Source organism: Strigops habroptila, chromosome 14 (assembly GCF_004027225.2).
Source record: "Strigops habroptila isolate Jane chromosome 14, bStrHab1.2.pri, whole genome shotgun sequence".
Lineage (NCBI taxonomy): Eukaryota > Metazoa > Chordata > Aves > Psittaciformes > Psittacidae > Strigops > Strigops habroptila.
The window spans coordinates 9,164,758-9,187,957 of NC_044290.2; the positions used below are offsets into that span (position 1 = coordinate 9,164,758).

General features: G+C 43.9%; 3 protein-coding genes and 1 non-coding gene across 28 annotated transcripts in view; 2 read left to right on the forward strand and 2 right to left on the reverse strand.

Moving 5' to 3' along the window:
* Positions 1–1,638: 1,638 nt before the first annotated feature.
* On the reverse strand, positions 1,639–10,200 carry KPNA2 (karyopherin subunit alpha 2). 4 transcript variants are annotated; one of them, XM_030506370.1, is made up of 11 exons: positions 9,963–10,200; positions 6,720–6,835; positions 6,485–6,622; positions 6,316–6,404; positions 5,228–5,496; positions 3,993–4,087; positions 3,631–3,894; positions 2,779–3,012; positions 2,510–2,692; positions 2,254–2,403; positions 1,639–2,141 (listed from the first exon to the last, which is right to left on the reverse strand). In XM_030506370.1, exons 2-11 carry the CDS (start codon positions 6,792–6,794, stop codon positions 2,049–2,051), a joined length of 1,590 nt encoding a protein of 529 aa, XP_030362230.1. In that variant the 5' UTR covers positions 6,795–6,835; positions 9,963–10,200; the 3' UTR covers positions 1,639–2,048. The 4 variants fall into 4 exon arrangements, with proteins under 4 accessions (XP_030362230.1, XP_030362226.1, XP_030362228.1 ...); XM_030506366.1 differs by lacking the exon at positions 9,963–10,200 and adding an exon at positions 8,787–9,024; XM_030506368.1 differs by lacking the exon at positions 9,963–10,200 and adding an exon at positions 7,578–7,800.
* Positions 9,547–22,899, forward strand: C14H17orf58 (chromosome 14 C17orf58 homolog). Of its 5 annotated transcripts, none has more exons than XM_030506375.1 (5): positions 9,547–10,080; positions 13,805–14,431; positions 14,538–14,618; positions 16,181–16,372; positions 16,920–22,899. In XM_030506375.1, the coding sequence occupies exons 2-5, from the start codon at positions 14,227–14,229 to the stop codon at positions 17,105–17,107; spliced, it is 666 nt and encodes a 221-aa protein (XP_030362235.1). In that variant the 5' UTR covers positions 9,547–10,080; positions 13,805–14,226; the 3' UTR covers positions 17,108–22,899. The 5 variants fall into 5 exon arrangements, with proteins under 5 accessions (XP_030362235.1, XP_030362236.1, XP_030362232.1 ...); XM_030506376.1 differs by having other exon boundaries at positions 9,572–10,074; XM_030506372.1 differs by lacking the exon at positions 9,547–10,080 and adding an exon at positions 11,651–11,881 and having other exon boundaries at positions 14,520–14,618.
* Positions 9,659–9,731, forward strand: TRNAR-CCG. The gene has a single exon. It is a non-coding gene; the product is annotated as a tRNA-Arg (tRNA).
* The window catches only part of BPTF (bromodomain PHD finger transcription factor), a 54,920-nt gene continuing 51,113 nt past the window's right edge, over positions 19,394–23,200 (reverse strand). For 16 of the 18 annotated variants that reach the window (XM_030506332.1, XM_030506339.1, XM_030506347.1 and 13 more), the window contains one exon: positions 19,394–21,464. In XM_030506332.1, the coding sequence (XP_030362192.1) occupies positions 21,428–21,464 (37 nt within the window). In that variant the 3' untranslated portion in view covers positions 19,394–21,427. Of the gene's footprint in view, positions 22,217–23,200 lie in introns of all 18 variants that reach the window. The other 2 variants (XM_030506340.1, XM_030506331.1) reach the window with 1 other exon arrangement.

A 23,200-nucleotide genomic window follows, 5' to 3' on the forward strand; every position in this document is an offset into this window, starting at 1 on the left:
GATGCCAACTTCTCAACCAGAAGATGCAATAGGGTTACAATAGCTAATGGTCTGATTATCTTTAGAGATTGCTATAGTAAAGCTTATTACTTACTGCAGCTTAGTTAAAATAGTACAGTCAAAAGTATAAAGTCATCATTAATCAGCGAGTGTTGCAAGACACTATCTTTTGTGACAGGTACCACACTATTAGCAGCAAGGAGAGCATCTCCAAGGCCATTTTCCAACCTGGGCAGACGAACTCATATGGCTTAAGGAGCCCAGCAGAAATGTGCTTCTGCTAGTGAGTTCACAAGTGATTACTCTACAGGAAGCATTATTGCTGCTAACCATAATAAGAGATCAGAATGTACAGGGAGACAAGTTATCTACTACCTTTTGTGACATTATCACTACCCTGCAGCACCTTGCACACGGAAGTTATATGGGTGCGCATGTAATTATCAGCCTCCGGTAAGGGACGGCCCCTTTTTTGCCAACAACTGTAGTAGACTTGCTCCATGATAATGGGGGAGAGCGCAACATCTTCAGCGTTAACAATAACTCATTTGAAGAAGTCTTGGGTAGCACTATGGGAGAAGGGTGTAAATTTAAGTTCTTCATTAAAAATACCTGACCTTAAAAGTACACCGAAATCCAATTATATGGATATGCACTTGAAAATAGACTTGAAAGCACACAATAAGCAGACTAATGCACAACACCAGATTCCTTCATCAGGTTCACTTGACAGAATACAAGGGGGTTTTTTTGGTTGTTTCTTTTAAACTCCCCCTCCATAACGGCAGAAGCAAAGCCTGTGGGAACTCTGGAAGAATTTTGCCCTACCTTCAATTTTATAAAAGCAACGTGCTCCATTTCAAATATGGCATGCTTATTAAAAAAAAAAATCTAGCCATGTCACTGACTTCTCCTGCACCACCACAACAGCTAGAGCACCTCAGTGAGCTAAGTCAATGTAGTTGAGACACATGGACTCTGGGGAGGTTCCAGTTAATGAGTTCTCTATCCAAGGTTTTCCCAAAAAAAAAAAACAACAAAAAAAAAAACAAAAAAAAAACCCACCCCCAAAAAACAGGACTACTACAGTCCTTCCTCTCTCTGCACTACTTTTCCCCCTCCCAACCTCTGCTGTGTACAACCAACTTTAGAGTCAGAGTAGGTTACTGCAATTGAAGATTTTTAAGAGTAACAGGACAATAGATTCCAAGACAAAGCCTTCCTTTTTGCCCTCTAGAACAGACAACTGCTTCAAAGCCTTTATTATGCTCTATGCTAAGACTACCTGAACATACTTACAATTGGTTAACTGCTGTACTTACCCCTCCTCCACACTATTACTTGCAGTTAAGTAGTACTACTACAGTCTTTAAAAGGCAGAAGACAGTTTAGCTCAGTTATCAACATGGTAGAACAAATCAGAGTTCTGTAAGAGATACCTGTAGAGAAGCAGCGGTTTGTTTGTTCTGCAGTAATAGATGGCTGCTATACACAGAAGTGGGAGCTTAGAGTGACCAAGCTGTTTAAAACCAGTCTTCAGAGTTGAATGGTTTAGACCTGCATTCTTGCCATTCTACATTTTTGATGAATAATACTTACCTTATAAGTCACCTTTTGAGAAAGCAATTGACAGTTAAATTTCATGTCTTGGTATCACTTTATTGAACTTCAAATATAAACCCTCTTTAAAAGCCTACTCAGTGTATTGATTACAACAATAGGTTATGTAAAACATAAGAGAAGGTTTGCAGAGTAGTGGCTCATGGTTTGTGAGAAGCCTGTATTGCCCACTCACTTGCATTCTTCTCCCCAACAGGAACAGTAAGAGCCAAAAAGAGAACAAGTATTTACAAGTATATATGAGAAAGAATGAAGTTTACAGTTAGAAATTCACATATGTACAGTTTTGAACTGTTCAAGTATGTTTCAGTTGGACAAAGTGCTACAGGTCACATAAAAACATAGTAAGAAGAGGAACTATTAAGACAAAGAGGCAGCAGTCATTTGTGTGCCAAACAACTTTTAGGTGGCTGCAACATACACAGAATCTAGAAGTTGAAAGTATCTGGAGTATTGCCCTGAACTTGGAAAGTGTAGCTAGCAGCAGTAGATTCTGGTACAACATTTTGATCTTCCTCCTCCTAGAAGAAAGGGAAAAGAGTTTTGAAATAGCAGTAGTGTATTAACCTTGTAATCACTACTACAACAGAAAATAAAAAAAAAAAAAAAAAAAATCATCCTGCAGCCACTTACTTCTGCTGAGAAATATTTCTCAATCAGGGTGGATGAGGCTTTGTACACTTGTTCATTTTCGTGTGACTGGAGAGCTTCAATTTTGTCTAGACCCCCACACTCCTCAATCATGAGGCAAAGTTTTTCAGTCTCATTAATCTTCTCAGCAGCCTGCAAGAGAAACATGGAATAACCTCAGGAAAGATGTATGGCACCAACTACCGGAGAACTATTAGCAACAGCTTGGACAGTGATTGAATATACTGCATCCACATACCAAGAAGATGTTAGAAATAGCGTCCAGAATAACCAGCACAATTTTGCTGTCTTTAGCTGAAAGGAGATTCAGTAGTGGTTCAACAACACCAGCCTGAACTAGATACACGATCTGGTCAATTGTTCCACCACTTGTGTAGTTCGCCACAGCCCACACAGCTTCCTTTTGAGATTTGAAATCCCCCTGTGAAGATAGACGCAGGGTGTTTGAACACAGATAGTAATAGCGATAGCAAAAGCTTCAGAGTAGTAAATATAGTCTTTGTTTACCTTCCTCAGAATACCAATGAGATAAGGCACAAGACCATGGTCTATAACTCGCTGAATCTGATCCTGGCGCCCAGCAGTGATGTTGGACATTGTCCATGCTGCTTCTTTCTGAATATTGTTTTTATGATGAGAGAGGAGACTTGGGAAGACTGACAGTGCTCCCGAGTCAATAACAATCTGTGTCTGCTCATCAGTACCAGTGACAATATTTCCTATGGCTCTTAATGAAGGAGTCTGAAACAAACATGAAAATAGGAAAATTGGGATCATTGAATCTGTGTTTGAACAAATTCAGCCATACTTGATGTCCCTCTGCTGAAGCCTGCCCAGTTAACAGCATACATTATTACTGACGAGTTTTAAGCTCCTCATTAGCATACCATAGGCAGACATAAAGCATACTAGAACTGCATGCATTCCAAGGCTAATCTACAAAAAACTACTCATTATAGAGCTTGGGAAAACTATCTTCCAAGTATTAATGCAGCTTTATTATATGGCAGTTTTAGTGTGCATAGAGCCCACTTCTAAATATGGTCCCTAGAATCTGGATTTGCAACAGCAGTTTAGAGTTAAAAGCAAGCTTTAAAGGATGTTGATTGTTATGCTGACTTGTGTGTTAAATCCAACAATTATGTAAAGAAGCTCAATAGGCATCAACAGCAGTAGTTTGTCTCACGTGGGGCAGTCTCCAGGCAAGGTAAAAGCTCAAGCATTACCTACACAAAACCTAGAACCAACCATCTGATTTATGTGTTAGAAGAATCATTCAGTTACATAAACACTAGTCTAACTGCAGCTTTATCCATGACGCAAATCAAGCAAGAGCAATCTGCATGTCTGATAGCTTACCATTATTGGCAGTTCGCTACATCCCAGGAGCTTCACAAGTTGTGGCACCAATCCAGTTTTCACTACAACTTCTATCCTGTCATTGGAACCATCTGTTAAATAGGAAAGTGCCCAGCAAGTGTCTGCTAACACCTCATGGTCATCATGGTGCAAGAGCCGAACAAGAGTTGGAAGAATCTGCTCAATGGCTTCTATGGGTGGTGCAGGATTCTTATTACGACACAGGTTTGAGAGGGTCCAGGTAACATTGCGTAAATATCCAGACTGGAAGAGTTGAAAGAAATGGTTAGCAACTGTTCAGTTACCTGAGCTCTTTTACTCACTTCTTAGTAATTGTAAGTTGAATCATACTGCACACTTACAGCCAGGGAAGAGAGGTCAGGAATAGCAAGTAGACTCAGCAGTGGCTCAATTGCACCAAATTTAATTACCAGATCTCTATAGGTAGAACCATCCCCTGAGAAAAGAAAAATAGCCAGGTGAAGACCAGAATAGAGGGACATGTGTACGTTGTTATGTGTTAGAGAGGAATTCTTCTACTGCTTTAAGAAGGGCTAGATAAGAAGAAACAGGAGGAAAAAATTACTATGGCCATGGTTAAGTCGTATGACAAGCATGTGTTTTTCTAACCTCAGTGGCTTGAATTTTTTCTCTGTTGGAAAAAGAGGTAGTTTAGCATATGTTTTCTATACAGCTTTTTTTGGAGTTCATAACTAAGCAGGGACTTAAGTGTTTCTTTGAAAACATATCTAAGCCCTACCACTAGAAAAGAGCTCTTCCCACAATATGCTATTTCAAATGCATAATAATCATTGGTTGCATGATTGGTCCTATAGCATAATGCTTATGGAATGCCAAAGTTTGACTGAATTCTTCTATTGCAAGGTACAAAAAAAAAAAAAAGTACCTTATAATTAAGTTTTAAAAACTCTAAGGAGAAACTTTAAAGCTCCAATCAAACAGGACTTTTATGAGCTCATTTCCTTTGTGTTAAAGATTCACTATTCCCTTTAAGGCACAGCTGTTGGAAACTATAATAATACAGCAAACATTTAACTATTTTATTATTATCTTTTTTTTTTTAGAAGGCTGGGACCCAACACTGGCAGATCAAGCAATCTTGAAAGGTGCATGAGAAACTTGAATATTAATACTCTCACACTGGTAAGTAGCTGTTTCAAAGCAAGGAATATTGGCCTTTGCATACACAATTATGTATGCCATCTGCTTTCTCCGTTCCTCCTTCTAGTCAACACACAGAGCAGAGCTCATCGGCAAATCACAAAGCCAACCAGACATGTGAAAAAGCCCCACGTTGTAGCATGGCTATATAGCTCTGTCAAAACTGAATTGAAATGTGGAAGCAGCCCACACAATACAACCCATAGGTTGCCAGGTATTGCACGAGACATCTTATACCAGGTCTGAAGATAAAGTACTATATTACTAGCATACTCCACATTGCAGAGCATGCCTTGAACATCATTAAGGCAGAGTTTCTCAGACACTCAGCACGCTGCATGACATGTCAGTAGTAATGTCCTATTTCAAACAGGGGAATATGTCTGAAATAGAGTTGTGTAGCGTATTGACATACCTGCAATATTCCCCAGTGCCCACACAGCCTGTTCACTGATGTGAGTATGGGGAGAGGCAAGCAGTGAGATAAAGGCTGGAATAGCCCCTCCATCTACTACTGCCTTTGTTTGTTCTGATGTGCCAGAAGCAATGTTGGTAAGCGCCCAGGCAGATTCAAACTGAATAGGAATGCAGTCTGCTCTACCCAAGAAGGAGACCAACTTTGGAATCAAACCAGCCCGAATTATGCTGTCGATGGGGGGCTGCTGCTCTCTTGAGAGGAGTTTCCTAAGGAGGAAAACAAAGCACTATTTTCACTGCAAAGATCTGAATAACAGATTAAGCAGTCTAAAAATCTATATTTTAGAAGAGAAAAGGTTTAACATTGCCCTAACAATCAGGAAGGCAACACAACGTGATATGAAGAAATACAGACAAGCTGAGTGCTAGCTTCCTAAACCTGTGTTAACATTCATTTTGGCATGTCTTCACTATATGAGAGGTTCTGCTCAGACTCTAAAACACAGCAGACTTGCAGGAGTCATAATATATCCAAATTGCTAGAGGTTTCTCATCAGAAAAGTTAATGACTGCCAAAAGCAGCACTGCAACAATATATAAGTTTGCTAAAGGAGGATTTTAGATTTGGAAGGAGAAAGGAAATTTTGCATTCTTCAAACCCCTGTCATCTTACTGTTCACGTTATTCTAAGGTACATCACCGCACCCAAATACTGTAGTCAAGTGTTAAGACAGTTTAAAGGTATCTTTGCTATTACAAAGGGTTGTTTATTATAACTCCTACAACTCTAAGATGGACTACTATTTATTTTGCCACTTCAAAACCACTAGAAAGAATTACTACGTCCTAGTAAAATATTCAGGCACTTTAAACATTCAAAAGCCACATGGTTTCAATGAGACTATGACTAAAGTAAGCACACCTATACATTGTACATGAGGCTGACTCACGTATTTGTTGAAATACTCTCTGATAAGAGCAGCCATAGCTGCTACCATGTGCAGACACTGTGGCTCATAAACCAACTCTTTTACCTTACTCAACACTAGCTTGTGCAGTTGAGTAGGTCACCTCTAAACTCCTTACCTGGCAGCTTGAGTAGCCTGTAGCTGAATCTCTGTATTATTATTATTAACTCCTTTGACTATTTCTTCAACTGACCAATGTGCTGAAACCTGTACAAGAAAAAGTTACATGAATGCTTTGTTGGGAGAGGCATGTGTTTTAAGCATACCTGTTCCACATATCCACTTACCTGATTGCTCCTATTTTCCTGAAGGGGAGAAGTAGCATCATCTGGAAAAGTGCTAACATTTCTTCTTTTAAGCATCTGGTCATCTTTTTTAGCTTTCCTCAGCTCTACATTGACTTCAATACGCCGCCTTCTCATTTCCTGGAAGATATACATTCATAGTAAGTTCTCAGCTTTTACAGCTCATGTTTACAGAGATAATGGCTAGCTGAAGTATTAATGGCATCAAAATACTCACTGTAGCATCCTTTCCTTTGTTCTTGAATCTGTTCAGTCGAGCTGATGGTGTATTGGCATTCTCATTAGTAGACATCTTGCTTATCAGATTTTTGAGAGAAACAAGTAAGACCAAGCCTTGAAACACAGCAAATAAACAAGTTTACTCCATGAGAGTTGAATTTAAAAACTGGGATCCATACTTGATAATGAGAGAGGCTTTTCCATATTAGATACAAGAGCAGCCTCTGATTTGATCCAAGGTCAAGTAACATAACAGCTATCTCTTTAAACACCTAGATGCTACAGTAAGCTCTACTATTAACAAAAAAGCAGTAGACACACATACATTGTTTTAAGACATCCACAAACATTAGCAGAATTACTGTTCTTAGAAAGAAAATTACTGTTGCCTCCCGCAGACAGCACACGTACTTTTAAGTACTATTTTCACTGTGTCGTATACCTATAGCGCACGGGCACCCCATCCAGCCCCACCTCGAGCCCTTTTTATGGTAACTGCAAGATCTCGCACTGAGCAAGTCCCCGCTGGAAAGGGCTTGCGGCCAGCAGCATCTAGCACCAGCTACGCCGGTAACGACGCAGGTCCGTGCACGATGGGCTGGTTCCACGGTGACCCACTGCATAAGGACCTGGCTTCACTGTAGCCACAACTCAGCCGGCACACACAACCCACTCTGAGAGGCGCTGCCAGGCAGCGGTCTGTGACCACGGAGACCCGAAAAGCTCCGTATGGACCGCCGGCCTGCCCTACCGGCAACAGAGCCCAGTCCCTTCTGGCAGACCGGCGCACGGCATGCACCCCCGCCGCCCCACCCGGCTTCTCGCTGCCACAGGCTCCCGCCCCGTCGCCAGGCACCTCCGCCGCAGAGTCCGCGCACAACCCGCTACTGCAAAGGGCCGCACCGCTCCCCGCCTGCGAGCACGCTGCACTACCCAGCACCCCGCCAGGCGGGATTTAAATTTCCCGCGCCCTCGCCCTACCATTGGCCAGTTCGAGCCATAGCAACCTCTCGATTGGCCAGTTTGAAACGAGCCTCATCTCGCGACGAAGGGCAACGAATCTCCACCGTGCTCCCGGAAGAGCGGACCCAACGTCACGTATTCCAACAGCCGTCCCCGCCTCAGCACTACAACTCCCGGCATCCAATGCGCGGGAAGGCGGCCGCGGCCACAGCACGGCCGGGGGCCGGGGGTGGCGCACGGCATGCCGGGAATTGTAGTTACACAGGTCCCAGCGCTGGGGGGGTACCGGGCACCGAGAACCGGGAGGCCGAGGGGTGCTGCACCCCTGGATGGGTGCGAACAGGGAGGTTTTCACGCTCTTGAAGGGTTTGCGGCATTGACGTGCCGTTTCGTTACATACAGCCTAATTTCTACCTCAGCAACCATCAGGTCACCTCAGGCTTTTCCTGAGCCCGCTCCGCCATGTCTCCAAAAACGCGGTGCGTAAGAATTTAACGCGAAGGGGTTGCAAGATTGCAGTTGAAACAGCGATCAGGGTGGATCAAAACTAAATCATTAACTAAACAGATCTAAAGCTAAATCCGAACAACAACAAACCCCTATACCCGCCCTTGTGTCATGCCCAGAAAATCAGATAGGGGATTGTTCCGAATTCCGAGGGATGGAATACAAAAGAACACCCTCACAGAGACAGAAATAGTCTCACAGATCAAATTCAAACCATAAAACCTGGGGCAAAATATGACTGTCAGCAACTCCGTCATTTCAACATCCGTAATGGGCAATTCAGAGAAGCGTCAGAGATGCACATTGACACTTCTGTGTGGCAAAACATTACATTAAACCATTTATGCTGATCTGCGCACAGAAGCTGACAAAGATGTATGCAGAAGAGGAGGAACTGTCAGTGTCATTTTACATTACTGTTTTCGGGCCTTACAGTTCTGAGCTTTGTAAGAATTAAATAAAAATCGCAAAAACATTTAAGCAAGAGCAGGGAAGTCAAGAGAAGAGAAAGTGCGTCAGTCAGAAACAGAGATACCGAAAAGGCCTAGTTGGAAAGGAAAAAGGCAGCTCAAGAGTAGAAACTGAGGTAAAACACCTGCTGTGCAGAAGGATCGGAGGGCCGCTGTGAAGGAAGTCCATAAATGTGTGGAGAATGTGCGGTCTGGAGCAGCGAACCTGGGCGAAGGAGGGCGCTGGGAGGAGTGTTCCAGGGCAGGGAGAGAGCTGTCGCCGATGTGGAAACTCGAGGTGTCTGTGGGCCGATACGGGGTGCACATGGCTTGGGGTGGGAGCTGCCACAGCTTGAAAGGCTGTTATCAATGCAGGAAAGCGATAGGGAGGTGAAGGAATTGGGTGCGAATGGCCCCACAGCGGCTAAGCTGGTGCTGAGGTGATGGGGTCAGCGAAGGGTGCGCAGGAGGAAAGAAGCAGACCCGTGAGGGGACAAAGCCGGCGGGACGAGGCAGAGGAGCCGGCAGCGCAGCACAGGAGCCGGTGGCTGTGGCCGGACCCGTGTGGGTAAGTTTGGAGCGGAGAATCCCCGCACCGCGACGGCCGTGGCCCGAGGCGGGTCTCCTGAGGCGGGTCTCCTGAGGCAGGTCTCCTGAGGCGGGCACGCGCGCAGGACGACGCCCTCGCGCCGCGCTGAGGCAGCCAACGGCCGCCGCGCGTGAGGCGGGCGGGGCTGACGGCACGAGCCCAGCCCCTGCAGGCGCGGCTCAGGCTCGCGGAAGGGTAGCTCCCTGACCAATGGACTGTAAGGAGGCGTGGCGAAAGGACCCCCTCTGCCCAATGGACTGCAAGGAGGGAGCGTCTGGGGGGCGTGGCTCTGGAAAAGGGCGTGGCCAAGGGAGGGCGGGCGGGGCCTCCCGGTCACGAGCAGGGGGAACATGGCAGCCCACTGAGGGGCGGAGCCAGCCCCCGCCGGGCGGGGCTCTTACCATGCAGCGCCTCCAGCTTTTGCTGGGTGACCCAGTGGCCTAATGGATAAGGCATCAGCCTCCGGAGCTGGGGATTGTGGGTTCGAGTCCCATCTGGGTCGTACCGCAGATATTTTGTGGCGCTGCGGTAGATTCAGCGCAGAGGCTGTGCGGGCGAGCTACGGGCGACCGTTCTAACACTTTTATCCGCGGCCGGCACCGGGGTGGAAGCCGCGAAGCGGAGCCGGGAGTCCCTGGACGGCCTCAGATTCCCTCAGCCGCAACCGCCGCCCTGTCAGCGGGGCGCCTGCCCTGCCCGCCGGCACCGCGGCCCTCCCCCGGCGCCACCGAACCTGGTGCCGCCGCCGCCTTCCTCCTTCCCGCGGGGATACTGCGGCCGCGGAGCGCTTCTGCCCGGGGTCCGGCTGCGGCAGAAGGACGAGGTGTGAGGCGATCAGAGCAGAGGTGCGGGTGAGTGTCCCCTGAGGGCGGGCTGGGCCGTGTCCCACCGCGGGCCCTCCACAGCCCTTGTGGTAAACGCGCGGGGAAACCGGAGCCTGGAGAGCTCCGGCTGCCCGCAGCCTCCTGGACACGGCCATTGTGCCGTCGGTCCCAGTTTTCCTCACACAGGGAGTCCTGCCTGCAAAACTTCCCCCTCCCCGCTGCTGCCGGCGGACCTGTAGCTTCTTGAGAAGTAGAAGTACCCCAAACGGCACTGCCGTCCCTTTAAACAGGATCCTGTCCAAGTAGAGTCTGGAGAAACTCATAAACAGGCATAGCCATACGTGAATATGGGTTGGATTACACTACCGGCTAATTTAAACAGAAAACTCCCTGGAGCACAGGCTTGCAGGACACTCAGGTGTCCATCCGTCCGTCCATCCATCCATCCTCTTGCCCAGCCCTCTGCAGCGAGCCTGTCACACTCCTGACAGCTCTCCCTTACTGCAGGTACCTGCGCTGGTTGAGCAGGAGATGAGGTACAACAGGAACATATGAGCTCACCTCTCCCTCACCCTTAGTTTAAATTCCTATTTCCATAGGGATTCTATCTTGGGATACTTCTGGAATGAAAATGTTCAAAATAACAGGAAAATAAGGCTCAAGAAACGCTGCAGTAGAATTGTAACATACAGAGTGACAGATGTGTTAAAATTTCACTTATTTTGCACACCATTCTGGCTAATTTTCTGTATTTTCACCCATAGCTGCTTGAGGAAAAGCCCTGAACTTCTAAGAATCCTATTAAACTGCTTAATTAAGGCAGCACAAAACAAACAGTGTTTAATCTAGGCAGTAGCTGGGCCACATGACACAGGCATTACTAATGGGTAGATTTGCTGGGGGGGTGGTTTTCAGGAGCTGGGATATAGTGCTTTTATATGGGTTTTAAATTGTTCATTGCACCTTAAAGGCATGAACGACTTCACAACTTTCATGACATCCAGTAGCAGCTAGTGAGATAAACTGTCAGAATGGAAATCTTTTCCGGCAATAAGATCACCCATTTCAACTGGAAGCATAGAAATAAGCCTGCTTAATTCAGTAATCCAAATCAGGGCTGGCTTGGAGTGTGAAAATTTGCCAAATTCTTCATGTTAGCAAATACAGATTTAAAAATAAAGCTGTATCTGGGCTCAGCAGAGCTTTCCCTTGGACTGGGCAGTAACTGATGCATTTTTTAGCCAGGAATCACTGAAACTGGTTCCTTAAACTAAAAGACATTACCAGCTGCATAATTGGAGGTGGCCAGAAATTCCTGAATCTGTTCCATTGTAATGCACATCCTTTACATAGACTGAATAGCAGAGGTGATGCACGTTCCAGCATCTCTCAATTCCGCTTCATAACATAGTTCTCCACACCCAGTAAAACCATATTTGTTCTGTATGATTCCCTTTACAAAATGCCATAGGAAGCAAGACTCTCCCCCCAAATAAAAATCTGCTGCTAAAAACATCTCTCCATATGTTATTAATGGAGACACAGGTGACTGCAGGCAGCATGGAGCCGTGTGTCTATGGGCAGGGGATGTCCTAGGCAGGGGTAGTGGGAGGCCAGCGGGGCGGCAGCAGCTTGGTCTTGCTCCAGTGGGTTGTCCAGTGAGTGATTCCTGTTTCCCCTAAGGCTGCCTCTCATTAGCATGAATCGGGGGAAGGGCATAAAAGACTCCAGTTCATTTGGAGTCTGGAAAACCTTTACTTCAAAATGACAACCAAAGTGTTCTGGCTCCTCTGCTTTGTCATTAGATCATCCTTCAGCTCCGTGGCCGGTAAGTCTGTTAACATTCGAAGCAGGGCTGGGGCTTATTTGCCTTTGGGATCAGGGGAGGCTGAACACGTTACTACATTTCTTGCTTGAGCAGCCCTCTATAGCTGTAGTCTTTTCAGCAAGTGGTAGAATTAATCAGGTAAGGGCTCAAGAGAGAAATATTTCAACACGTTTGTGGGGTGGGAATGTAAATTGCAATATTTGATTTGTCAAGTGTTTGAAGGAATTAAGAGCACCTGCCAAAAGCAGGCAGGCAGCCGGTGCCATGAAGCCTGCTAGCCATCCCTCAGCAGTTGGAGCTTGACTTGCTTCTGCTTCTGGGATATTTTATTTGTATTTCACCTTTCCCTTTTAAGTCTCCCTCCCCTCACTTGAAAACTCCAGGTTTCTAATTTCTTTCCACATGCTCTGTGCTATGTGTGCCCGCAGCAAGCTGTCTTAAACAGATTATTTAAGTACCACATTGACAGAATGGAAACATCCATCTATTCCAGTGGGAAAGAGCTGATTATGTCGCAGTTGTATTTCTTAGGTTGCAAGAGCTAGGTAGGAATATGCTGGTGTAGGAGAACTATCCTCAAGGTCCTTAATAAATTGAGTAGAGAAAAACTATTTCTTGTTACAATCTATGGCGGGGGGGTGGAACTAGGTGATCTTAAGATCCTTTCCAACCCTAACTATTCTATGATTGTATGAGAAGGCATGATAAACTGGTAGAGAAGCATACTGATAACACCAAGTCCAAAACACCTGTTGAGAGATCACAGCTTCATATTGAACCATCTCCAAAACACCCTTGCCTATTGCTTTCTTTAGCTTGGACTTCTTCCACCCCGTTCTTCATGGACATTCTTTTGACTTTATGTGTGGCCAGCCCAAATATCAGAGAATCTTTCCCATGACAGCAGCTGGTGAGAGCAGAGGGGGAGAAGTGGCAAGGTCAGCAGTTGAGTCAGTTATAGAAGATAAACCAGGACGTTGTTCATCTGTGTATGTCGAATATCTCTTTTCACATAAGGAGTTAGGATCAGCCTCCTACACGATGCTAACCACAGAGAGTGAACACCCAGACAGCGGCTGTGTGTGGGTGAACTGTTTTAAAACTCTCTGGCTAACTAGAGGCATGCAGTGGAGGGCTGAAGTAAAAGGAAAATGAAGTGCAAGAGGGAATTTCTCTCTTCCCAGGCTAGATGGAAGGACATTTTGCTTCGTGAGGTCCTAGTGATCAAGGTGAAGGTATAAATGAAGACCTAAGTGACTGCCCAGCTTGTGTGAACAGTGTCATTAAGCCTTTCCATCTTTCACTAGATTCCCAGACACTTCCTCTCTTTCTCAACCCTTGTCCTCTCAACTTAAGAAAAGCCTTGACATAATGGTTACTCAGCAGCAATAGCCTAGCTACCAGTACTGCTACTGCACAACTCTGTAGTGGAAAAGTCAGAGATCCGAAACTGTGGATAAAGATCTTTTCAGTAGCGTTCAAAGCTGCTGAAGAGTCCAGATGACATTGTCAATAAGGCATCCCATGGATGGGAAAACCAAATAGTTCTGTTGTCATGGTCTTTTAAACAAGCATCCCAAATGGCAATGTGAACCTTGTTTCCTCAGATGCTCCCTGGAGATTCAGGCTTTTGAGAAAAGGGTTTGTTTTTAATTTGCAACAATAATAAAGTAAAAATGCAAATCTCCTGTGTTTTGCTCACACAGCTGCATTCTCTGTGCTGGGCCTTCCATGTCTGAGTACAGAACAATGAGGAGCTCTACTATATTTCATCTGTTGAACTATTTATCAGCTACATTGTCTTATTGTAGAAGGTCACCCTTTGCAGACTAGAGCCTCCAATCTGCCAGGCACATCCCATTCAGAAGCACATGGAATACAAAAATTGAAGTGCTAATTCTTTCTCTCTTTTTTTGTGTGCAGGATCCCTGCCCTATGCTGGAAAAACCCATCAGACTCTTAGCAAAGATGCTTATAGCTCAGCAGACACTGCACCAGGCCACGTCAAACTGCCAGCCTGGGGCCCCAGCAGTGCCAGAGAGAACCACACGGAACACTGGCTCCTGCCTCCTGCCAACCCGCAACGGCCAAAACCTCCTGAAATCACCTTCCTCTCCTCAGACAAAAAGAAACGCACCAAACCTGTTCTAGAGAACAGCACAGGGCTGAGGAAACACCTCCTGCAGTATGGAGGGGCCCTGCCACTGGAGAGCACGACTGAGGGGCCTTCTCCTGCCTCCTTTGGCTTCAACCACGCCAACAGAAAGCAGGCGGACAGGCGGCTGGCTGAGGCTGCCAACAGCGTGTCCGCTCACTTCCACCACGCAGCATCTTCCTATCACAAGATGACATCCTTAGTGGAGACTCATCTTTTTCCAGACTCTGGAGCAGTGGAGGCAGGTGATCCTAATGCACTGGATCACTTCAACCGACCAGGCAAGATAATCCCCTATAAACATACCGATCCCTTCAAAAAGATCGCCAAACCCTCCTGGGTCACCAACCGCCAGTCACCCAGCTTGCTGTACCACCTCAGTGCGCTGAAGAGAGGTAAGAGGATAGAGCGCTTTGGCAAGGGATATTGTGAACTTTCTGAAGACTGGGGGGCATAATTTGGATGAAATACCCTGTCCCTCAGTCTGTGTGCCTATTTTAGATGGTGATAAGGAGAAGGCATGTCTGACCGAGTGCAGGAAGGAGAGAGATGAAGTGGAGGCCTACTGCGCGAGTGAGTTCGGTAAGTTGCGTCCTCCACGAACCACACAGACAAAGTACAGGCCACCTTCATCTATTGCTGACATTTCACTTCTGCTTTTAAGACACTGTTTCACTGAGACTGTTAAATAATTACTAAGTACAATAAAAGGACCCATCACAGCTCTTTGTAGATTTACTACAACAAACAGTACCCAGTCTTATGTTGCCCTTTCCCTACCTTGGGCTAGTACTGCTCTTTTTTGTTTCCTCCCTTTCCAGTCCTGGGAGGAAGATAGTGTTCTTGCTGCTGGTCAACAGAACTGAAAAGACCAATTGCTTTAAATACTCTAAGATTAAACATTGTAGCTGTGTTACTTACCTCTTACTATTTTAGAATGAGTTTCTGATTTTGGGAGCTGAAGTTTCAAATGACAATAAAATGGTGAACCAAACAAAAATACAACTGTGATCCTCTCTGTGTAGAGGATCCTCCTTGAAGTTCCTTAGGATTCCATGTCTTTAGTCCTTGAGTCCAAGTTGATGTAGCTAAAGATGGTAGAAAATAGCCTGGCATTGTTGTACTGTGTAAGAAGCAGTATTTTCTGACTGAAATCTTGCCTTGTGCTTCCAAAGTTGTGAAATAGATACCAACTTTTTTCTCACAGTATTTTAAGAGATAAGCAAAATACATGCCTAGCGGTAACAGATGTTTCCATTTGTAGAATATAAACACGTTATGGGACATCTGTTTTCTCTAAATGGAGAAGTCAGGAAGTGCTTTCTACAACTGCTGTATTTTGTATTTTTACCACTCTCATGCATTCCTGTCAAACGTTAAGTCTGACAGTGACCCAACCGGTGTGCATTTAGCCTTTAACACGTGGCTGTCTCACATCTCTTAAGCTGGGAAGGACAAGTAGGAAAAACAGAGATCAGCCAAGGCGTCATTGCAGTGATCAGAAGGAGCTTTTCATTTCCTTACATTTACATTGGAGATTAAAGAGTAAATGTGACTGAAGTTCTTGCTCAGTGAGGCAGGTGTAACACCAGGAGTCCTGTGTGCCTTACCTGCCTAACACTGTTGTTTTCTGACTCCTGTAGTCAGCTCAGCACTTGTTAAAAACAGAAACTGGGTAGAGAACATGATGTGATTGAAGGTAGAACATGGCCTGCTTGGTGCCCTGGCCTCCTGCTATGACCAGGGCCTCTTCTTTCAAAAGCTGAGGTGTTTCATTAGCAGGTTGGCTTTGTACTTCGTGGAGAAGTTTTACATTTGAGTATTTTACTTTGTTAGGTAAATACATCCACTTTTTATATGGAAAACAGTACTAAAACCATCACTTACTTTGAATCATTTTATAAACTCCACTAAGAAACATCTCAGACCTGTAAAGCACAAGAAAGTAACTCAGCAAAAACTAAGGTGGTGACCTCACCAAATGTGCTGATTTGAAGCAGCTCCTACTTTCAAGACTGCCCACTGAGCCAAAGAATTTCTGACACTTCACAGCATTTTCAATGACAACCTTCACATGTCCCGAGTTACCACCAAGATACATGACCTGATGCTTCCTTTTTTTCTTCCCCCCTTCCTCAAACCAGCAGTGAATGGGATTGTTTATAACATGGAAAGGCTGGGGAACGGCATCCACCTGATCACGCTTCTAGTGAACAGCGATGGATTGTACAAGATGAGTCGCCTCTATACTACTCCTGATGCCTTCTTCTTTCGAGTTCACATTCTAGTTGTGGACACTTTAAACTGCAGTAAACCATGTCTGGACTTGAAACTTGGTAAATAATTCCAGCTAAATCCATTGCACTATTCCTCCTGCATGCGGTGCAGTTTGAGCCTGCCCTAGTTTAATAGGCTTAACCTGGGTTAAGTTGTGAAAATTTGGGAAGAAAAAGTATTTACTCTTAAACTGGAGGGCTTTTTCCCTTCTAAACTTTCAGAAGAGAACCAGCTGTGGGAAGAAGTCAGGTTAGCAGCATAATCCTTTCTTAACTTTACCCAGTTCCAAAATGATTGCAAGAGATTTCAGGATTGATGTCTTTGTAAGTAGCCCAGTTTTTCTCCTAAATGCAAGTTTATCAAATACCAGTATTTCCCCCCAAAAGCTTCTAATTGCAGTACAAGACAGCAAATCATTATTTCCATGCAAGCATAACCCACAAGCCCCACTGATGTTCAGGGTGCCGCTGTCCTAAGCAACACATCCAGGATCTATTTCTGCAGGGTACAACTTCACATCTACCCCTAAGTCTGCTGCCCTTAGCGCCAGCGCAGTGAATGAATCCGTGCTTTCTTGAGGGCACAGAAGTCTCGTTTGTTTTGCAGGCAGCAGATACATCGTGATGGGTCAGATCTACCACAAGAGACGGCAGCTCCCTGCAGACCTGCGGCCGTTCCTGCGAGGGTGCCTGAGCCCGGGCGATGGTTTGCTTCAGAGCGGCAGCAGCTACGTGAAGAGATTCAACAGGAAGAGGAACCGCAAGGTGCAGGCGGCTCACACCAAATGCAGATAAGGCTTCAGTAACCTCCCTCTGACAGGCAGCAGCAGAATTCACCAACCAGAATAAACCTGGCCATGGGTTAGCAACAGCAGAAAGTAGTTATCCTTATGTATGAAACTGGTTGCGATGGGACACTTGCTCTTGTGCTTTAGCAGACACTAACGGAATACCTTGACTAGGTACCCACGTATTGTGAAGTTTAGCACAAAAATCCGTCTAGGGAACACTAATTTGCTCCATCTGTTTTCAGAGGTTGTTACTGCCTCCCCCACTGTAATGTACCCCTAATAATCTGTTGTAATTGTAAAGTAAAATTCTGGAGGTGGTGTTCTAGGTACACCAGAAGTAACTGCAGTTTGACACCCTTAACCTTGAACAAATGTTAGATGATACCACAGCTTTAGCTGTAGAGGATGTCCGTAGTGTTTTCACACAACTCTGCCTAAAGCATGACAAGCATTTGAGCCAGAAGAAACCAACAAACCCAAACACCACTTGTATTGTTTTGGTATCCCTAAACATGTCCATGCTACTTTTGAAAACCACATCAATTCTTCAGACAGAGCTGGATTTTCACATGAAGCATACAAAATAGCTATGTAACTGTATGAATACACTAACTGAGAGCAAATCAAGTAACTGCCCAACACAAATGCCCAATTAGGCTTACAAGTAACGGCGCGAGTTCATGCCAAGGAAAGCAACATGGGCACAACTGCACGCCTGGTTACGCTGTCAGTTCCTTAAAACTTCAGTCCTAGAACCGTGCACTCAATGTCATTTTCCCATGAGAAGTATTGCTGAGTTTGTACTTTCACATCAGTAAAGTTACATTTTGAATCAGATCCCATCTTTTAGTACCTTTAACGGGGAGGGATGTAAGAACCTAGGAAACTGCTGCAAAGGGGCTCCTGACGTTTGCTGTCCCAAGAGACAGTATTCCCAAATTGTGAAGTCTTGAAAAGAAACTAATAAGATGTTTTTGAGGTTCTGGAAGATCCAAAAAGTTTATGCAATGATATTAAACAAAGGCATCTCCTCACTTTGCAAGTTGGCTGGGGATTCTGAGATATGTATTTTTATATAAAAATGGGAAAATGCAGTCTAGCTGAATAAAAACCCAACCCCATATAGTGACATGTATGGTATGACCTGGAAAAGGAAGCAGTGGCTTCTACAAGCATTTTCTGCTTTGAAGCAAAGGTAGCTCTAACTCAGTTCTACCTACCACATACATCTGCAGCTCGATTTGACATCAATACAAAGCTATGGAGCAGTGCACGGGCAGTAAGTCACAACGTGTGACGTGTTTCTATACAAGCCAAATACCTAAGAGCAAGCATCATGTATTTTGGGACCTAAAAAGCTGTTACTACAGGACAGAAATTTACTTGTAGCTTGCGCCTATCAAAAAAATACACTCTCTCACTTTTGTTACATGCAAGATTTTGCAAGAAGCGCAGCGTATATAGATGGAATTTTCCTGAGAGAGACTTTGAGGGGGCTCTGTTTGGCAGAACAACCGTCCCTGGCAATGAATCAAAGCACTGGAGTGGACTGGGAGGGACAGGAGAAGGAAGGAGGAAGGGTTATGTGCGCATCTCAAGTTTCTTTGTTTCTGTTTTCCACTGAAGTCCAGGGACTAACCAGCAAGTTCCTGCAGTCATCCCTTTGCCCTGAACAGCCATTAAGCACCACTCCCCACCCCCAAGACATTACTGTAATCTAAAACAGGCAAAGCGTGGGTACAAGAATAACATCCATGGCTGTATCTCGTTTTGATTGTCTTTTGCAAGAGATAAATAGAAGGAGATTAGGACGGATGACATCCAAAGCCCCAGTAAAATGCCAGTAACTGACACACGATGTCTGCACCAACCTCCAACACAGCTATTGCTCTAGAAGCAAAAGAAAACCAAGCTGGGATAGTTCATATTACCACAATCTGTGTTATATATGTGACCATTTTGAAACAATTGCTGCAGTAATTTATAACAATACAAAGAGGAGCATTACGGAATAGAGATGACAAAACTTTGGAACTTACCACGCTTTTGAGGAAATGACGTATTTTCAGTGACGCCACTTAGCTATAAAAGATCACCACTAATAAATCAAGAAATGTCCCCCAATTTACTCACTGGCAATTGAAAACACTAAAACCAGGCTCTTGGCACAATTACATGGTATGTACGGATTACTTCCCTGATCAACCTGATTCACTGGAAGCTATACATCATCTGGCAAAGCCAAGACCTATACATCATTATGAAATGTTTCATTAGAAACGCCACCAAATCCATGTCAAACACATCACTTTATTTGTCTAGGATGACGTGTCCTATAAGGTACAAAAACGTACTCTTCAGTTTGCCACAATTTGTTAAAAACAGCCATCTAATGCCTACAGGTAGGAAAGTTTCAAATCAAGTCATAGAGATTTATAGATGAATAAATAGTACAGAAATACTGTGATGTTCTGATGAGATGCAGGGTATGTTCAAATGCTGTTAAAAGTTGAGAATTCCCCTCGTTGCATTAAACCCACAATGCGTACAATATGCAGCATTTCTGTTAAAACGCCAAAGGACAACAGAACCTAAATGCAACTACTCTTCTTTAACTCCAAGAAGCATAAATGGATTATTGTTTCCACATTGAACAGTTATTTTTCATTTCCACACAGAGGTTAAATGACAACATTTGTATGTACAAAAACACGCGGGTTTTTATTAGATAAAATTACCCAGAAGAACCTGTACACCTGAGCCTGGAAGTGTAAGAAAGTGTGGTCAGTAGCAACGTCTTTTTAAGAAAGATAACAGAAGAGGTTCTTGCATAGCAAGGTGTGAGGTTAAACCCGAAAGGAGCTTATCCATAAATCAGGCAAATCCCAGGTCGCTGTAGAACAGAAGTCAGCTGTGAGTTAGTGCAAAAGCTAGTCGAATGGTCCAAGAGCCGCATACAACCCGTGGCTGATAACTACAGACAGGTCAAACGCGCAAGTCAGTGACAGACGCAACGTGAAAGCAATAGATGGGAAGGAGAAAAGCAACATCATCAGCAGGTTGCATCTTGTGCTGCCTTCCCTCTGCCCCTCTCGGCAGCTCTCCTCGCACAGGAAGCGGTGGAGCAGCCCCAGAGCAGATACAATTACACGTGGTGCTTCACGTTCCTACAGCGCTTGGCAAAGTACCACCAATGCAGCGGTGGGCAGTGACATTTCACACAGTACTTCCTACCACGTTATCTGTTACAGGAATTTTGGCACCACTAGACATCTCCTAGAGGGATGACAGCTGCTTTGGAATGCAACGTAGTAAACGCTCCCCTCGGAGCAGAATAAAGTCAAGATCTCCCTGGTTACTCCCACCCCTACCACTTCGCAGTGTCTACACTTCCGAACAGATCCCCAAAGTGTTACAAACGTATTAGTGCACACGCAAAGACACCTACATCTGTGGGGAGAACAATTATCTCCATTTATTTTGTTTCATATACATCCATATTTTGAATTTTAATACAAAAGAAAAAAAATTAGAATCTGACAAATGTTTACAAACAAGATACCTTCAAATAGATTTTACTCATTTCAGTCTGGTGCAGAGTAAATGACAAATTGTACTGTTATATTCAAGGCAACAGAGTCTGTAGTCCATGACCACTTAGCCCAACTTTTATGCAAGCTTAATTGTTTTTATCTACCATGAACGATAAACTCATTGTTGATTCCCAGTTCTGTGTGTGTGCACATGTGTACATAGCAGCTCCTTTCATAGAAAGAAAAGACATCTAGAGGTCTTCTTGTACTTTTACCTACAGGAATCATGTTAAGATACAGAATGGATTACATGTAACCGGGGCTGGATTTTATAAGAAAAAATAATTAGCTGACAAATGAGGGCAGCAATAAAAAAGCGTCTTTTTTGCAACAATAAATAAATACAGTCAAAGTTTTCTGTGTGGACTTTAAACCAGCTTCTTCACTGAAGAACAGACGTGGCATTTCCATGGAGTTAAACGTGACCCCATTTACTGTATCTTTTTTCTTGCTCTCTTTCTCTCTCTCCTTCAACAAAACCAAGTTTTCCTGCTTCTGCCACAATAGTACAACAATTTGATCTTGACAAGAAAGTGGTGCTGCTGATTTTTATCTCTTTGTCCTTTGGACAAAATAAGCCAAGAATATAATCTGACTGTTGTGACCAATAAAAACGCAGTTTACATCAAGTCTCGTCAGGATAACCTGACTAAAAACATCTGGCTTCTTAATTAAAAACTTTCAGACAACCAGATTCTTGCTCGGGTGTGTTAGGTTAAACACGCTGAACTCTAAGAAGCTGTAGACTGCAGTTTGTTGTTATGGGACCTGCAGAATGCAGAAGAAAGTGAAGAATTAAGCACCCTTCATTTTGGAGAACACAGTTGCTGCAAGGCGTCACCAGGGGCAAAGCACAATGAGGGAATTACCATCACGTTGCTTCCGTTTAGTTTTTTCCCCTTCAGAAAATGAAAGAACACTTCAAATAATTCTCTCTGAATTTTAAGCACAATTTCTCCTCCAGTACACAAATATCTCAGTACTTGTAAAATGCAGTTTTGGAATATTCCAAAATGCCTGAAATCAGTTTTCCTCTCGTATTTACATAACAGTAGTCCATCAAAAAGGAAAGCAAAATACCATTTCTAATTGGGAATATTTATAATAATGTATTCTTTGCTTAAATTTATTCAGGAAGTCTTTGGATCGACTGAATAGAAAGAACTGAAGAGGCCTGTTAAAAATCACATCTTTGCTAATCAGAGTTCAGCAAAACTCCTCTTTGACATTCACAGTTTTATTAGTGACTGAAAATAAAACAATAAAATACACGGTTTCCAAGGTGAGTTTTTCACTTCTCTCCATACAGTATTTGAGGAATGGGACATTAGTTTTTGTTAATACAGTTCTGTTCACCAGCACGACTGCTGGTAACGAAAACCCAACAGCATTTACTTTTTGAGACAAATGATCTGGATTTTTAGGGCAGTTTAACACCATTGAATTGTACAAGAAAAGAAAGTGACCCCAACATCCAGTTCTGATTCCAGTTAAAAAGTTCAGACTAAAGATATCACAATCTGCAAGAAAAGAAAGAACATGGATGGTATAAATGAAAAACAATAACAAATCAGATGCAGCAATGAAATTAGTGGATGCTGGATAACCAGCTAAAGCAAGGTGAATGAAACATGAGTTGAAAGCTACCTGATAAAAATCATTAATGCAGTATTAAATGGGAAAGAAAAATGGTAGAGTGATTAATTTTATCTCATCCCTTATCATCAACCCTACCCTTGTTGTGTATAGAAAACCAGACAGCTTCACAACAACGGGTGTAGAAGCAATGAAGCTTCCAGTTTAATTAATTCCAGATGGATATAATCCTGCATGAGTACCTTAGACTAGCACTCTGCTATGGTATTGACTGCTACAGTTGCATGGACAAAGTTAACTACTACACATATACAGTTTCTAAGTAATGCTGAAAGGCATCCAACATTTGTGACTCAGTCACAGCTGGCTTGTGTTGGAACACAGCAGTGATCCAGGAGAAATCTGCAGATTCCGTTAGTGTTTGGAGTAAGCTGGGTTTAGGAACAGCTGTAGTAAATACCACGTTAGAATTTGACTAGTGCTGTACAACTCCCATGTACGTGCCACTAGACGGAACAGGCAAGCAACAGGAAAATGTGTAGTGGAGTTGCATGTTCTTTTTCAGGCATGTCTATTTAGGGAAAAATCTACATCCATCCTTCTACAGGGAAACATTAAAAAAGAAAGTTTAACTTTAAATAGCAAATTTGCTTTGTGCTTCGTTTTCCATATCCTACTTTAAACCTTACTTATTCCATCCCTTTCAAATAAGTTATAAAAAGGTGAGAGAAGTAGTAAAAACTAAAGTATTTAAATTTCTTTCACTGGATTATAAATTTCATGGAAGGATTGTCTCTTTTTAGCAATGAAATGTATTTACTGCACACTAGAACATGATTAGAACTCAGGACACAGGATTTGTCCTGAGTAGAAATTATTCCCACTCAGTTTTCTGTAGCAATGACTTA